We start from the raw sequence: 15877 nt of genomic DNA, 5'->3' as shown, positions 1-15877 counted from the left end.
CGGGAGAGCGGCAGTGCGCAGGCGTCCGGGCGGGCACCGTAGCTCCCGCGGCGGGTCTCGGAGCGCGCGCGGTGGGTGGGGCGGAAGCGGGCACGGCGCGCCGACCTCCTGCCTCAGCGGCCCCTCCCCCACTGCCCACGGCCTCGGGAGGCGGCTTGACTGGGTTCCTTTTCCGCAGGTAAAAGGTGCAGCTTGGAACTCCCTGGCTGGAGTCCAGCGGAAACGCGCGCCGCCCAGCTGTTGTCAGTGGAGGAGAATGGGGCCTGGACCTGGAGATGTGAGGGTTTGCAGGGTAGTGTGTGTGGCAGTGTAGTGCTGTTCCCAGACGGGTGAGAAGAGTTTTATCACCACCCTCATCCTTCCTGCGGCGGGGATTTGAGGCGCGGGCGGTTGATGTGGGCGTTATGTTCGGCCCCTTTGTTTTAGGCTGCTTTATAAACTTTCACTTCCCCTGAATCTACCTAGACTTCATTACTTCATTAAGACCTGCCACTTGGACTCTGCCTTCTACAAAACTTAACCAGCCTTGCGATCACTTTGACTTTACTTGTTTCTTCCATTTAAGTTAAAACGCTTCTGCTTTTTCTAAGGCTTTACCCTCTGCTCAATCTTGAATCAAACCCATAAAAATCTAATCTGGGGTTGGTTGCCACCTAAAGTGGACCTTCTGTTCAAAGGCAATAATCCTTCCCTTGACCCTCAGAGTGTGGTTCAAAACCCCCACTCCCCACCAACAGGACGGAAAGGCCAATTTATAGGAGAACTCTTGGCCTTCCGTCTCCTACCTGTAAACTGGGCCAGGTCTGTGTCCCTTCACCATTGTACTAGAAGTCCTCTCTTCGGATTAAGGAAATTTATTTCCTTTTGACCTGGTCGACCTTATCTGTTACTCTGAAGCTATCCTCTGTTTTCTACCAGTTGACATTTTTAACTTCTCCCTTCTGCTAGTTTCCCAGCCAAAGAAAAAGGAAAGAAAAAAGTAACCTTATCGATATGTATCCTCTTATAGGCTCTCTTATTTACCTCTTAGCTCCCTGCACAGTCAAGACCTGAAATTGTCATCTTAATTTTCCTCTCTCTGCCCCATCCCACTCTTCAGCCCATTTCTTCCACTACTGAGACTCTTTGATGGAAATGTCACCAAGAATCTCCTAATTGGCAAAGTCAGGAAGCACTTCTCAGTTCTCACCTTATTTGACCTCTCAAGTATTTGACATTTGATCATGCTTCCTTCCTGAAATTTTCTACACCCTTGACTTCTGTGACCACTTCTCACTTGTTTCTCTGCTTGTCCAGAGGTTCTGCTGGTCTCCTCTGTGAACTCTTCTTCTTTAGCCCCTGTTGATGTTTGCCAGGATTTTGCCTCAGTTTACTTTTAGTTTTGTTCATCTTCTCTAGGTAATCTCACTCAATGGCTTGAAGCCTCTCAAATCTGTGTTTTTAGTTCAGGCAACTCTCCGGAGCTAAACTCAAGTACTAAATTTTACCACTTGGATAACCTTCAGACACTTCCGCATGTTAAAAATCGATGTACAAAACCTGCTTCTGTATTATCCTGGCTAATGGCAGCCATTCAGTCAAAAAAAAAAAAACCCTGGAATCTGAGAGCCATTCTTTTTTTTTTTTTTAAGGGGAGGAGGTAATTATGTTTATTTATTTACTGATTTTTTAAGTGGAGGTACAGGGATTGAACCCAGGACCTTGTGCACGCTAGGCAGGCACTCTGCCACTGAGCTATCCCCTCTCTCTTGGAGCCATTCTTGATTTCATTTTTTACAACTTTGTATCCCCTAGACTTATTTTTTTGCCTTCTGGTATAACCATTGACTCACACTCTGTCCTAGTTCTATCACCTGAGCTATGTCTACAGCTTCCTGATTTCCTGATCTCTAAAGCGACACTGTCCAATATGGTAGCCACTGGCTACATATGGCTATTTAAATTAATACTGAATATAATTTTAAATTTAGTTCCTCAGATGTACCAGCCACATTTCAAATTCTCATTAGCCACATGTGCCTAGCAGTTGTCACAGTAGATAGCACAAATTATAGAACATTTCCCCCACTGAAGAGAGTTCCGTTCAACAGTGCTGCTCTAGCTTTTCCCCTCTGCCTCTGCCACAGTAATGCCAGTGAGCTTTACAAGATACAGCTCTGGCCATAGGCTCCTTTTAAGCCCTGTATTAATTCCTTATTGCCTTTGTGATAAAGTCCAAATTCCTGTGCTTACCAGAAAAGTCTGCCTACCTCTCCAGCCTCATGTCTAGCCACTTCCTCTTGGGCCCTATCCTCAGCCATATTGAACTGTTCCCCAGACACCATTTTGTTTTATGCCTTTGTATTTTACACATACTGTGTTCACTACATGGAATAGGCTTTCCCCCAGTCCTTCTAAGCTCACGACCATCATCTGAAAAGCCTACTCTTGTTTTCCAAATTGAGTTGACTGCTCATTCCTTGGTGTCCCTTTCTCTTATGACTGCACCTTTCACAATGAAGGGCACTTATGTGATGCCACCTGTGTCTCTGTCCCTTACTAGACTTTGATCTTGAGAAGAGGACCACGTTATTCTTCAAAAAAAAAAAAAAAAATCCCCAGTTCCTGGTACAGTACCCAGCCAATATGAGGTGCTCACAAAGTGAGCAAATGTGGTGAAGGAAATTGATGTTTAACAAGTATGTGAATTAGATAAGATTGTAATGTATGTATACTATGGGGTGCCATGCATAGTGCTGGGGAAATAATCAAAGTGAGACAAAATTATTGCTGTCAGATAAATATTTGATACACAGGAGCAGTGTGAGGAAAGGCAGGTCATTTTCATAGACAGCATTGCAGTCCAGTCTGGCCAGAATAGAATATAAGCTACAAGAAGTAGAGCAGGAGAGAAGACTGGAAGGTAACTTTATATAAGGCAATGTTATGAAGGAGTTCCAGTCCTGTTAAGTTTGGTTTTTGTGTGTGGTGTGGGTGGTAATTAGGTCTTTTTATTTAACAGTTGTTTTTTTTTTTTTAATAGAGGTACTGGAAATTGAACCCAGGACCTTGTGCATGCTAAGCACACACTCTACCACTGAGCTATACCCTCTGAGGTCAGGGCTGTTAAGTTAGTGGGGAGACACTGAAAATTTGTGAACAATGGCTTGATTGGAATTATGTCATTAGATAGGAATTCTCTCTTCATATCCCTGGTGGCTATCACTATACCTGTTAATAAACGCCAAATAAAAATATCAGGGGTTGGAAAGAGATGAGGTTGGTGATAGCCAACATTTATTGAGGTTTAAAAATTTTTAATTGAAGTATCATTGATTTACAATGTTGTATTAGTTTCTGCTGTATAGCATAGTGATTCAGTTATACATACATATTATTTTTCATCATAGGTTATTATATTGAGTTCTTAAAATGTCTCAGGCCCTATTATAAGTGCTTATATATATTAACTTTTCTAATCCTTATAACCCTATAAAGTAAATACTATTGTTATCGCCCTCTTTTTTCAACTGAAGCAACTGAAGCAAGAGATACTAAATAATTTATCCGCAGTTACACATTTAGTAAGTGTCCAGAGCTGGAATTTGAACCTGGGCAGTCTACCTCTGGATAGGCACAGCAGGTGTTTTAAGATCTAGGCTTAAAGTTGGAGAAAAAAAGATTAGTAGAGGTAGATTTGGGAGTCATCTTTGAGGTATAGTTTAACTCAGTCATGCATGTAGGTGAGATTTATAAGGGAGGATGGACAGAAGAATTTAGTTGTGGGTTAAGGATTGAGCTTTGGGTTAGACCCTCACAAAGGGAGCAAGAATAGCAAGTGGAACCAGTGGAGGAGTGTCAAACAAGAAGGAAAAGCAGAACAACATAACATGAGGAAGCCAGAGGGCTCCAGTGAAGACTTCACGTTTATTGAATGAATGACTAATCAGAGCTTTTTAAAGCTTGTCTGTGCCATGGACTTATTTGGCAGTTTGGTAGAGCCTTTGGCCCTTGTCTGACAATAATGTTTGTAAATGCACAAATAAAATACACAATTATCCAAATATATAAAGAAGTGTGTGATTATGTAGTAATAGGTGTTCCCTTACTAATAGAACACATGTGTTTCTTAACTAATACATTAAGTAAAATGATTTATTGGCAGGCCTAACAAGTTATAACTATAGAGATATTTTGAGATGTCTGTGTATGTGATACGGAAATATTCATAGGTGGTGGTTTCTATTGATGACAACATTACGGTTACTGCTAGTACTACAAAGACTTGTTCTCAACATTCATAAAATTAAATTTCAGTTAGTTAGATGTTCTTAAAAATAAAAGTAGCTCTTTTTAATTCATCCAAGTTCATGGACCCTTGAATTTTACGGCATGTGGACTGCCAGTTAAGAACCCCCGTTCTGATTGAATGAGATCCTGCAGGTAAGTGTGAGAGAGTGAAGAAAGGGGAAAAACTCCCTAGGTTCATAACTGGGAGTCATTACTGATATTGGAGAGCAATTTCTGTAGTCTGGGGATAGTATTCAGAGTGTAGGGAACCTGAAAACCCAGGTCCACTAATTCAGACTGAGTCTTGTAAAAAGGAGGGAGCTGTTTAAGTTTTTTGAGAGGGAAAGTAAGAGCTACCTTTATAGGGAGATTTATTTGACAACAGTGTGCACCATGGATTGGCTTTGGAGAGACTGGAGGTAAGTCAGCTAGGAACCCTAGCACACATTTCATGAGTGAAATGAAGGAATAAAGTAGTCGTAGCGTTCAAATTCATTGCACTTAGACGAGAATCCGAATCTTGCTGTCGTCTGGAAGGTCCCATGTGGTCTTGCTTCTTCCTGCCTCTAGCCTCATTTGCTGTCCTCTCTTATTCGCTAATTATGCACCAACTACACTAGTCTTCTTCATCTTGAAGGAGCCAGCCCTTTGCCTGCTTCACGGCCTTACACATGCTGTTCCCTCCACTGGAGCACTCTTCTTCCCACTGGCTAACTCCTACTCACCCTTCAGAGCCCATCTCAGTATCACTAGGTTCCCTGTTTCAGTTAGTCTCTCTTATGGATCTCAGTTCTTTTCCTTCATAGTGCCTTTGCATTTGTAGGTTTCTATGTGTACTTTTTTAATGTCTCTTTTTTCATTAGATTATAAGTTTGATAATTAGGTGTCTGGTGCCCAGCATACTGCCAGGCACATAGAAGGTAATCAATCCATATTTACTAAATAAATAAATGAACCACTTTGAGCCACAGACTTCTTGTTTGCATAATGGGATTGATACCAATTTTGTAGAGTAGTTGACAGAATTGCTATATGCTGTCAATAATAATGAAGCTAAAAGGGCAGAATGTATGTGTACATGAAGAGAGAACACTTAGCTGGGAACGAGGGTAAATGTGGGAGCTGGATGGCCAGGTTTGCTCTCTGAAGCAGGCTGTGGCAGGGAGTAGGAAGAATGCAAAGAGTGGTGGGGTACATGGTGAAGGCAGTGGGGGTGAAGGTGTTTGTAGAGTAGCCCACAGACATGCCTGGTAAGAGCTACTATTGAAATACCTGTGTTAGAAGGGACAGGCTATCCTTCATATAATGCTTGAAGGCTCTTCCCAGCTCAGCTTTAGCACCCTCAGTTACTTATAGCCCATTTATTCATCCAGTGAGTAGTCACTTGCTGGTGGGCCTTCTTTGTAGATGCTGAAAATGTTAAAAAAAAAAAAAAAAGAAGAAGAACAGGACAAGATCCTTTGAGGATCTTGCAGTGGGAGTGAGGTGACTGTGAAACAGACATAAACAGAAGAGAATAATACAATAAAAATTATGATAACGGCAAGACAGTGCTGTGGAAGCACACTGAAGAGGCTACTAATCTCCACTCTGGGTCCCAAGGCTTCCTGAGGGAGGTGAGACTTTGTCTCAAAGGACAGATGGAAATAGGTTAAATGGGTCCAGATCATTTAGGGTCATGCCAAGGAAAGCAGATTGCAGAGAATGATGGAAGGTTTTCATACATTAGTATGATGTGATAAAATGTGCCTAATAAAAACATCCCCTTGGCAGCCCAGCAAAAAAGAATAAGATAGAAACAGATCATTTATAAGAAAATTGCAGTCATCCAGGAAAAAAAACCAAGCAAACCAACGAGGGCCTGAACCAGTGGGAATGGAGGACGATTCAAGAGATACAGAAGTGGAACAGATAAGACTTGATAATTAGATGAGAAGGTTTGAGGAAGATGAAGTTGCCAAAATTGACTCAAACATTTGTCGTTCATCTGATCAGGTGGCCAGTCAATTAACACACTTAGGTCTTGAATATGAGAGCTGGAACATATGGGGAAGGGAAGGTGGTGAGTTTCGTTTCATAAATTTTGAGAGAGAGGTACCTCCTGAACTTAATTTGCCTAATAGAATTCATTATTGAACATTCAGCAGGAGTTTATGAGACAATGTAAAACAGAAAACTCACTAAGTTTTTTTTAATGAAGGCACAATTTGAAAACCACAAGAGTGCTTTTCATTTAAAACTTTCTTTTAGACATAATTGGGGGAAAATGAACACAGATTGGGTTAAATGAGGTAAAGCAATTGTTTTTAATTTTGTTGGTTATGGTGATAGTATGGTAGTTATGTTAAAGGAAAAGTTATTACAGATACCCTTAGAAATGTTTCCTAGTGAAATAAAATGATAGAGTTTGTTTAAATACTCCAGAAAAAATGTATGTGGCATTATGAAAACAAAAACAAAAAACAGCAAACACTTCAATTAAAAGCTAAAAAACGAAACAAAACAAAACAAAAAAAACCAAAAAAGCCTTGGGGGGGAAAAGTGTTTGAAACAGGATAATAGATGAAATAAGAATGGAAGGCTTTTAGAATGTTGAAAATTGATGAAACTTGTACATGGAGGTTTATTAGATTCTTCTCTTTTGTATGTGTCTGAAATTTTTCATAGTAAAAAAATTTTTTTAACTTGGACATAGATCCAAAGGAAATCAGTTAGTGGAATTTAAATAGTATAATTAATCAATCAACATTGAGTCAGATCATATGTATATTTTGAATTTGTGTCAAGATTCATGGCAGACCAGAGGTCACCAGGTATATGGCATGTACTACCCGGGCAGTTAATTGGGAAATGCTGTCTGGGCATTAATGCACAGATTTAATCTCATGTTTATGCCTCAGATGATCTCATGCAATTGTCTGGGATGCCATACGTTCAGGATAGCTGTAACGAGGTAGTGGTTTGGTTCATAATTCCCCTTCTCTGGGAGTAGCTCTGATTCACAGAGATGATGTTGTACCTGGCCACTGATGATTGATCCAGAGTACAAACCTAATACAAGCCAAGCCGGCCAGATTGTCTCTCCCAGCAATGTGAAACTTGAAAGATAGAGGCTGGAGGCCTTTGAAGGTGAGGCATCTGTTAATGGCAACTCAACCCCTGCTGCTAAGGCCCTGTGGTTCCCCTTCCTGTGACTAGCTTATTCCACCCTTCTTTTGATTTCATGAGCTTGCTCAGTATCTGTCCAATAAATTGGCCCTTAAAAGTTGAGTTAACCTAAAGAATACGCCATTTTTCCTCCAACTCTGAGTTCACCAGGGCCTAGTAGGGAACTGGAAAAAAAAAAAAGTTGAGTTAGCCAGAATTGGTTTCTGTTGCTTACAACCAAAATAGCCTTATTAAATACAATAAATTATTGCATAATAAAAACTATTATATAAACATGTTGATATTTTTTGCATCTGTGTTGAAATAAATTTAAAAATAAAAAATTACTACTATCAAATTTATGTATAAAAATATTTCTTCAGGAACACTATTTTGTGGAGAGTACAGTTTGAGAACTGCTGTTGCACCACATCAAAGTGGAGATGCCTAAAGGCAGTTGGATGTATGGGTGGTGTGGAACTCAGAGCAAGACCTGAGCTGAAGGGGGAAATTTGGACGATGTTGGCAAGTAGGTGGTAACTGAAGACAGGTGGGAGTAAATACCATCCAGGGCAAGCATATAATGTAAGAAGAGAAGAGATTGAGGACCAAACTCCAGGGAACACCAGCATTTAAGGGATAGCTGAAGAAAAGGAGTCCATGAAGGAGACAGGATGCTAGAGAAGTGAGAGGAAAAATTAGGAGAGAATGCTGTAAGGGATGCCAAAAAAAAAAAAAAAGAAAAAGACTGTTTTAGGAAGGAGGGCGCGGCCAAGGGTGTAAAATATTGCAGAGCCTGCAAAGAGTCCATTTGGTCTAGCAAAACAAAAATGAACAATTTCATTGTGAGAATGAGAGATGGTTGCCCACGACTTTTTCAGGAAACTTGGCTCTGTCAGGAAAAAGAAAATGGGGCACTACTAGAAAGGGATGGAAAGCTGAGTGTTAGAAAGGATTTACAGGTGTTGTGCCATTATTTTCAGAAGCATTCATATCTAATTACCAGAGACAGCAAGTTACTAGGATGCAGAACTGGCTGTCTTGCTCTTCTCTTGCTCACAATTACCACTTCCCCAAATGTATTCAAGACTATTTTTGTGATCTCTATTATGGAGATTGTTGCAGGATCCTGACAGGAAGGATTATATAGAGGGAAGGGTAGTTATAAATGTTTGAACTTGTTAGCATTTATACTGGGAGAGAAGGGGATTAACCACACCTTGCCTTTGTCTTGATGATGGGTGGTTATATTTCCCCTCATGTTGGTCTTATCCACACTCTACTCTCTGTGGAGAACTTGGACCCCCTTTGTTCCTCCCACCTGAGTAGAGGCAGTGTCTGCTGTCCTAGTCCTCTCACCCAGTCCTCCTCCTCCTGTGCCCCCTGCCTCCCCCAGACCTCCTCCCAAACAATGTATCTGGGGCACAACATATTCATTAACCAATTGCTGTGCCCAAGGAGGAACTGGGCTCTTTGGAGGATGGGTTTATTTTGGGTTCCCCATCCCAATTCTGACTACACACATAGACAATGTACAGCAGACTATGGTCTGGGATCAAAATTCAGCCTATATGTGTTTATATGGCCCTAGAACTCAGAACGGTTTTTGCGCTTTTAAATGGTTTGGGGAAAAAAGCAAAAGAATTATATTTCGTGACTCACGAAAATTATATGAAATTTAAATGTCAGTGTTCATAAGTAAAAAGGTTAAGAATAAGAGCAAAATTCTAGGGAACAAATATTTGCTATCTGGTCCTTTACAGAAAAAGTTTGCCCGCTCCTGGGTCAGAACTCTAGGTCGCTGTGTGCTATCCATTGCCCCCTACAGTTCTGGTGATGTCAGTAAACCCTAAGTGGGCTGAATCTTCCCACTGCAGGAACCACTGCTGGCTTAATCCACAAAGGGTGGGACACTAGGAGAATGAGCTACTGTTTTTTTCGAAGTGTCACACAATGATTTCCAAGCCCTACCCCAACCCTGACAGTCTCCCCACCCCCACCACACATACACACAGGCACACACACATATGTACACATTAGCATTTCAGAATATGCAGGAGGTCATGGGTTGTTTTTGGCGGGGGCGGGGGCTATTACTGCTGCTGTTATTTGTTTCTCAAAAGGGAGAGTGGATTTTGAAAGGCCCATATTCACATAGATTGATTTCTAAAATGACTTAATTGCCACATCAGATCTTTCTCACTGCCTCTCCCCCACCCCTTCTGTCTTTCTCTTTCTTTCTTCTCTATCAGACTTGCAGCATATACACTGACAGTTTCTTCTTCACCTCCTACTTACTTCTCAGCCCACCACAATCTGGAGTCAACTCCCACTACAACACTGAAACGGCTTTCAATACATTTGTCAACCATCTCTTAATTACCAAATCTAAGGACACTTTCCAGTCCTCCCTTGACTTCTGAGTAGCATTTGATAATGCTGACTTTGTCCTTCTTCACGGAACACCTCTATTTCTCTGAACTGGCTTCTTCCTTATTCTCCTCTCAGCTCTCTGGATGCCCCTCATGCCACCAGATGCTTACAAATTAGTGCATTTCAGATATCTGGTTATTGTCTGGTGTCAGTGCCACGCCCCACCCTCCTACAATGTGATCTGGACTGCTCAGCCTGAGAATCTGCAAGGTGTGTATTTCCCAGTCTTCCTTAGTGGTGGCTTCCTGTTAGATTCTCTCAGTAGGAGGCACTGGTGGGAGATCAGATGGCAGGAGAAACCAAGAAGCTTTCTGCTTTAGTTTCTAACAGGGTGGCACTTCCTCATAGGTATAGCAGCAGCAAGAATGCTGGGGTTCTGGACTCCAGCTTCCTGGGCAGAGGAAGTACCTGCTCAATGATCCATCCATGATGGAGATGGTACCTTTTCAGCAGATCCAGAGGCAACTCTGATGGTGTCTCCCCCAGGACAACAGCAGGTGTAGACATGGATTCTAGCTCAGGGACAACAGTAACTTCTGATTTCCTGGCATTCCTCTTTCCTATTTGCACCTCCAGCCCCTCTCTTTTATCCTCTGGCATTTCTGGCCTCTTTAACACTTTTATAACCATCTCTGTATTAAATTCCCTCAGTCTGAAATACCTAGAATGATTATACTTTCCTGCTGTGTGCTCACTTCGGCAGCACAAATACCACTTTCCTGCCTGGATCCCGGATGATAACTGGTATGAGGTTTGGGGTTTGGACTCCTGCGGACTTACGTCCTTTTGTCACTTCCACCTCCCCCTGCACAGTCTACCTGGATCTTATCCACCCCCTCTGCTTCAACACTGATGACTCCCAAATGAAGGTTCTTCAGCCCACACCTGAGATCTGTACCCATATACCTCACACCTCCTGGTGGCTGTTCCACTGGCACCTCAAATTCAGCACAAAACTGAACTGCTTCTTTCCTTCATCAAACGTGCTTCTATGACATACTTTTTTTTTTTGACATTCTTTTCTATTTCATTTCAGTCCATCACTGATGACCCACCCAGTCACCAAAGCTAGAAATGTTGGTGTTCACTCTCCCTGACTCCTCCACATCCAATCAGCAGCCAAGCCCTGATTATATTGATACTCACTTCCCTCCATCTCCTTTGGACATGACTTAATCCAAGCTCTTATCTTATCTCACCTAAATTAGTGCCATGCCGCTACCAGAGGGCAGTATGTGTGTGCAATTTGTAGTTTTGATGTCATAGACATCAAAATTATTACATGTGGATGTAATGTATTACATTACAATGTATTACATTACATCAATTCTTTTCAAGCTCCAGTCCACTGTTGAAGCATCAGAACAGTTTCTCTAAAATGTTAAAAAATAATTGTGACTCTTCTGTTTTAATATCTCTATCATCTGCTAAGTAAAAAAGCACCCTCTTTGTGGCATAACAGTCAATGTGATTTGGCTCTTGCCTGAATTTCTACCTCATCTTGACATTCTTCTCCAACTCCCTCACCCCACACCCATTACCAGACAGGGACACCTGAGCAGCCTCCACCATATTCACATCCGACTATACAGAGGTCTCCAAAGGAAGGAGCTCTGAATGCTTTGACCTTCACACATTTACCTACCCCTCACCTTGGAATGCTTTTCTCTTCCCTCACATTCTGCTGGTCCAGCTGTTTTTCTTTCAAGACTCTTAGCCACCTTCCTGATCACATCCCACCTATTTCTCCATCTTCATAAAACTACTACTTCCAAAGCACTTAACACATTCTTATTTGAACGCATCATGCTGTGTGTGATTATGTATTCATTGACCACCACCCCCAATCGACTCTCAACCCCTTGAAGGAGGGAATATGCCTTTTTCATCTGTATTTCTAGCACTGGGCCCAAAACCTAACACTTGTTAAATTCTCAGTATAGTTCTGCATAATAAAGAGAAACAAAGCCTGAAGGAGAATAACCTTTGTAAGAAAGAGGAGGAGGGTTCGGAGGGAGGAGGGTTGGGAGGGAGAAGACAGAGCCTGAAGGGCCTTGGGGCGTTGCTGTGGGAAGATGGGCTTCCCCAGTTCAGCATTCCGCCACGGGGCGGTGCTGCTCTGAAGAGCCCATCGGTTACAGGCTGAGGCTGACAGCCAGATACTAAAGAGGGATCCCCAGTAGGAGGCAGACAGTCCTCTACTGCCTACCCATCCCAGCTCCACACCCCACTCTGGCCCAGTAAAAAGGCCAAGTCGTAAGAAGGTTGCTGGCCGCAGGTCTCTCCTTAGCAACTGATGATGTTAAACCCTACACTCCTGTGATTGGTTTAGCCAGAATGGCCGGGGCAGTTATGGGAAGTGCGCTGGCAAAGCATGGTCTGGGAAGAGAATATAAGGACCTGGATCAGCTGGTCGGTAGCTCCTAGCCCACTGTGTGGTGTGAAGATATGGATCATGAGCTGAGCCAGGGAGCTGCACTGTTATGGCTGCTATACCTTCTGTGGCTGCTGCCCCACTCCTGGACTGCCCCCGAAGGTATGACAGTACCTCCCTTTTACTTCTGGATTAGAGCCTAGGGAGCCAACCCAGGGTATTTGAAAAGGAATCTTGTGCTCTGTAAATGGTGAGAGTATCATGAGAAAGTGGAAACGGTAGCAGAATTGGGAAAGAGAGCCATGATGGACGGACGGCAATGTCAGAGGTGCTTCAGACGCTCCGTTTAAAACAACCTCGCGAAGCAGGGATTACTGTATCTCTTTTAGAGATGAAGAAAATGAGACTCAGGGTTTAAGTAACTTGTGCAAGTTTACACAGTTGGAAAGTGGTAGAGCTGGGATTTGAACAAAACAAGTTATTTCCACTGTTCCTGTTTGGTCCTCACTCTGTCATCAATTCACCTTGTGATTCTTGAAAATTCTCTTAACTTTATTGGTCCTTACTTTCCTTCTCTGCAAAGAATGGGGCATAATGGAAGAATAATCTGGAGGATCCCTCTTACTCTATCTTTCTGAGTATTGCATTTTGAGGAGTTTTCCTCTTGGCTGGGGGGATTCCTGCCAGGCGTTTCAAAGAACAGAGATTATTTTATGCAGCTGTGGTGCCATTCTGCAGGCTTGGGAAGATATTTTCAGAGAGACATAGTGCCAATGAAGTGGCTGAAAAGAAGCCTGGAGACTGGTTTTTCAGTCTGCCATGTGTGTCTGGGGATAGGATGGGGCAATGTCATCTATGGCTTAGGGAGGCCACGACCATTCTTTCACCCACCCAGGTGAAGACTGGGGAACCCACCCAGGTCCTTCACAAGACAGTATGATGGCCTTCTGGGAATTAGACAAAGGTCTCCCCTTTGGGAGGATGTAGCCCTGTGCCAGGAGGCATGGCTTGGTGAGTAGGACACAGGCTAGATTTCAGCCACCACTTACCTCCTTGACTGAGTGCCTTTGGGCAAAAAACACAACCAACATCATGACTCTGAATCTGTCACTTTAGACAGTAGAGTTTTTTTTACTTTTCACAACTTCAGACAGTTGGCCTTTTCATGCCTGGGGAAATTTGGAGAGGTCCCGTAATTTCTTTTTTGCCCCCATCGGGAGGGTGAGCCTAAGTGACCGACATGAGATGGGTGACACCTCAACTCTCCCCCATCTCCCTGAGCAGACCTTGCTGCTTTCCAAGCTAAAGAGGAGGAGGCTTCCACCTTCCTGAATCCCACACTGTCTGTTTTGCAGCTCCTGCCCCAGGGTGGCGGGATGAGCTGCAAAACCACACGTTCCTGCACACGATGTACTGCCAGAATGCCAGTCCCAACGTGGGGCTCTCTGAGACCTACGACGAGGACCAGCTTTTCTCCTTCGACTTTTCCCAGAACATCCGAGTGCCTCGCCTGCCTGAATTTGCTGACTGGGCTCACAAGTCTGGAGATTCATCCACCATTTTCTTTGACAAAGGATTCTGCCAGGCAATGATTGAGGAAATCGGCCCACAACTTGAAGGGAAAATCCCAGTGTCTAGAGGTCAGAGGTTTCTTTGGGAGGTGGGCTGCACTCTCAATCTTACTGTAACCTGAGTTATTCCCCTTCTCACCAGCTCCCCATCTCTCATGCCTTCTGGTTCTCCCCTTGGACCGTGATTTTTCTACCAGCCTTGAGCTGCACTCTGTGTTTGTGGTGGGGCAGAAGACAAGTCCCTAGGAAGTAATAGGCATTCAAAACTATTTCTTGAACTTGATGAATTCAGCAGGGACCAGTGTATGCCTATTGAGTATTAATGCTTGTGTTACTATGCTCCCAAGATAGAAGGGGAGAATGGAACTATCTGATGATGTGCCTGCATTTTTAATGAGAAGACAACATGTGATCAGATGCCCATGTGAGGTCTAGATAGGAAGTGCTGCAGGAAGTCAGGATGGAGAGTCCAGAGTGGCCTGGATTTGGTCCAGGTCTGGTTCTTGTCTGGCAGAAGACCTCCCGCAGAGCTCAGCTCCTCCCTCATCTTTCCTCCCAAAGCTCATCCCCATTGACACTGTCTCTGCCCTCCCCACTATATGCCACGTCCCCTCTCCAATCACTGGGGTACCATCTAAACTAGTGGCTTCTTTCCCTCACACCTCGACCCCTCCACAGGGCTCCCCATTGCTGAGGTGTTCACACTGAAGCCCCTGGAGTTTGGCAAGCCCAACACGCTGGTCTGTTTTGTCAGTAACCTCTTCCCACCCACACTGACGGTGAACTGGCAACATCATGCGGCCCCCGTGGAAGGAGTCGGGCCCACTTTTGTCTCAGCTGTTGATGGACTCAGCTTCCAGGCCTTTTCTTACTTAAACTTCACACCGACACCCTATGACCTTTTCTCCTGCATCGTGACCCATGAGATTGACAGCTACACGGCAATTGCCTATTGGGGTGAGACCCTTTTCCCTGGAAACCTGGTTCCTTTTGGAGGCAGAAAAGGGGTAGACCCATGGGAGGGCTTCTTTCTCCACTTGGCCCTTGTTTAGTCCATTCTCACTCTGAGTCAACCCCGATCTTCCATGCCTCAGTTTCTTCCTTGTCATCCTAGACACCCACATAATCCCCCTGGGTAGGGGGCTCCCCAGCCAGGTCTCCAGGCTGACCTGCTCCCTGTTTTCTCCAGTGCCCCAGAATGCGCTGCCCTCAGACCTTCTGGAGAATGTGCTGTGCGGCGTGGCCTTTGGCCTGGGTGTGTTGGGCATCATTGTTGGCTTGGTCCTCATCATCTACTTCCGAAAGCCTTGCTTACGTGGTACGTCAGGGCATCTGGAGCCGGGTGGGTGTGCCAGGACTATCCTGTGCAATGGGGGGCACATGCAGTGATCCTCAAGCCTGTGGGTGGGGAGGCCTGTATTGAGCACCATAGGACATCCTCCGAGTTGGGGTCCCAGGTCCACACACAGAGTTATAGTTCACAAGAATGGCTTGGAGTGGGAGGGGAGTGATTGGGGGGCTGTAGGAGGGGTGCTTGGAGATGATTTGGAGACAAGGAGAGATCAACTTCTGTAGAGTGTGTTGCAGACCAGAAGAGAACCCCCCTGATGGCTTTCCTTCACCCTCCTCTCTCCTCAGACTGACTCTTCTTGACCAGAGTCTGATGCCAAGAACTTTAGCCATCCAAGCAGGAGATGTTCAGGTTTCCCACATCCTGCCTAGGATCTCTTCTCAGAGCAGAAGGCCCTGGGACTCCCCTGGGGTGTGTGTGTGTGTGTGTGTGTGCGTGTGTGTGAGTGTGTGTACAAGTTTCTAAGCTGGGGGCTCTGCTGTCCCTGGTCTTGCATCCAAGGGAACCCAGAGCAGCCTTCCTATCACGACCACATCCCATCCACATCAAGGCAATAAATCTTACTTCTTAATATTGATGTGGCTTCTTTTTTAACTCATGATATTTATTTCTGGATATTTTAACTCAAGTAGGTTGTCATTTCAAATTCAACATGCCTCTACTTGAACAGCTTGTCCTCGTTCCGGAGAGAAATGGGAAAACCCCCAATTCCTCAGCTGACTCCCGGCCCCT

General features: G+C 44.1%; 1 protein-coding gene across 2 annotated transcripts; it reads left to right on the top strand.

Annotated features, from left to right (window-relative positions):
* The first annotated feature begins 44 nt into the window (after positions 1 to 44).
* LOC102505705 (HLA class II histocompatibility antigen, DM alpha chain) lies at positions 45 to 15722 on the top strand. Of its 2 annotated transcripts, none has more exons than XM_014555726.2 (5): positions 45 to 178; positions 13579 to 13863; positions 14473 to 14751; positions 14984 to 15112; positions 15433 to 15722. In XM_014555726.2, exons 2-5 carry the CDS (start codon positions 13632 to 13634, stop codon positions 15435 to 15437), a joined length of 645 nt encoding a protein of 214 aa, XP_014411212.1. In that variant the 5' UTR covers positions 45 to 178; positions 13579 to 13631; the 3' UTR covers positions 15438 to 15722. The 2 variants fall into 2 exon arrangements, with proteins under 2 accessions (XP_014411212.1, XP_006180609.1); XM_006180547.3 differs by lacking the exon at positions 45 to 178 and adding an exon at positions 12217 to 12385.
* Positions 15723 to 15877: the final 155 nt, after the last annotated feature.

This window comes from Camelus ferus, chromosome 20 (assembly GCF_009834535.1).
Source record: "Camelus ferus isolate YT-003-E chromosome 20, BCGSAC_Cfer_1.0, whole genome shotgun sequence".
In the NCBI taxonomy this organism is placed as follows: domain Eukaryota; kingdom Metazoa; phylum Chordata; class Mammalia; order Artiodactyla; family Camelidae; genus Camelus; species Camelus ferus.
This window is presented reverse-complemented; position numbering and strand designations above follow the sequence as displayed.

What these genes read in the sequence shown, in the direction of transcription:
- LOC102505705 (XM_006180547.3), top strand. Translation starts at nt 12,298, where the DNA reads ATGGATCATGAGCTGAGCCAGGGAGCTGCACTGTTATGGCTGCTATAC. An exon ending in CTCCTGGACTGCCCCCGAAG is followed by an intron (nt 12,386 to 13,578) that starts GTATGACAGTAC and finishes TCTGTTTTGCAG; the next exon opens with CTCCTGCCCCAGGGTGGCGG. An exon ending in GAAAATCCCAGTGTCTAGAG is followed by an intron (nt 13,864 to 14,472) that starts GTCAGAGGTTTC and finishes ACCCCTCCACAG; the next exon opens with GGCTCCCCATTGCTGAGGTG.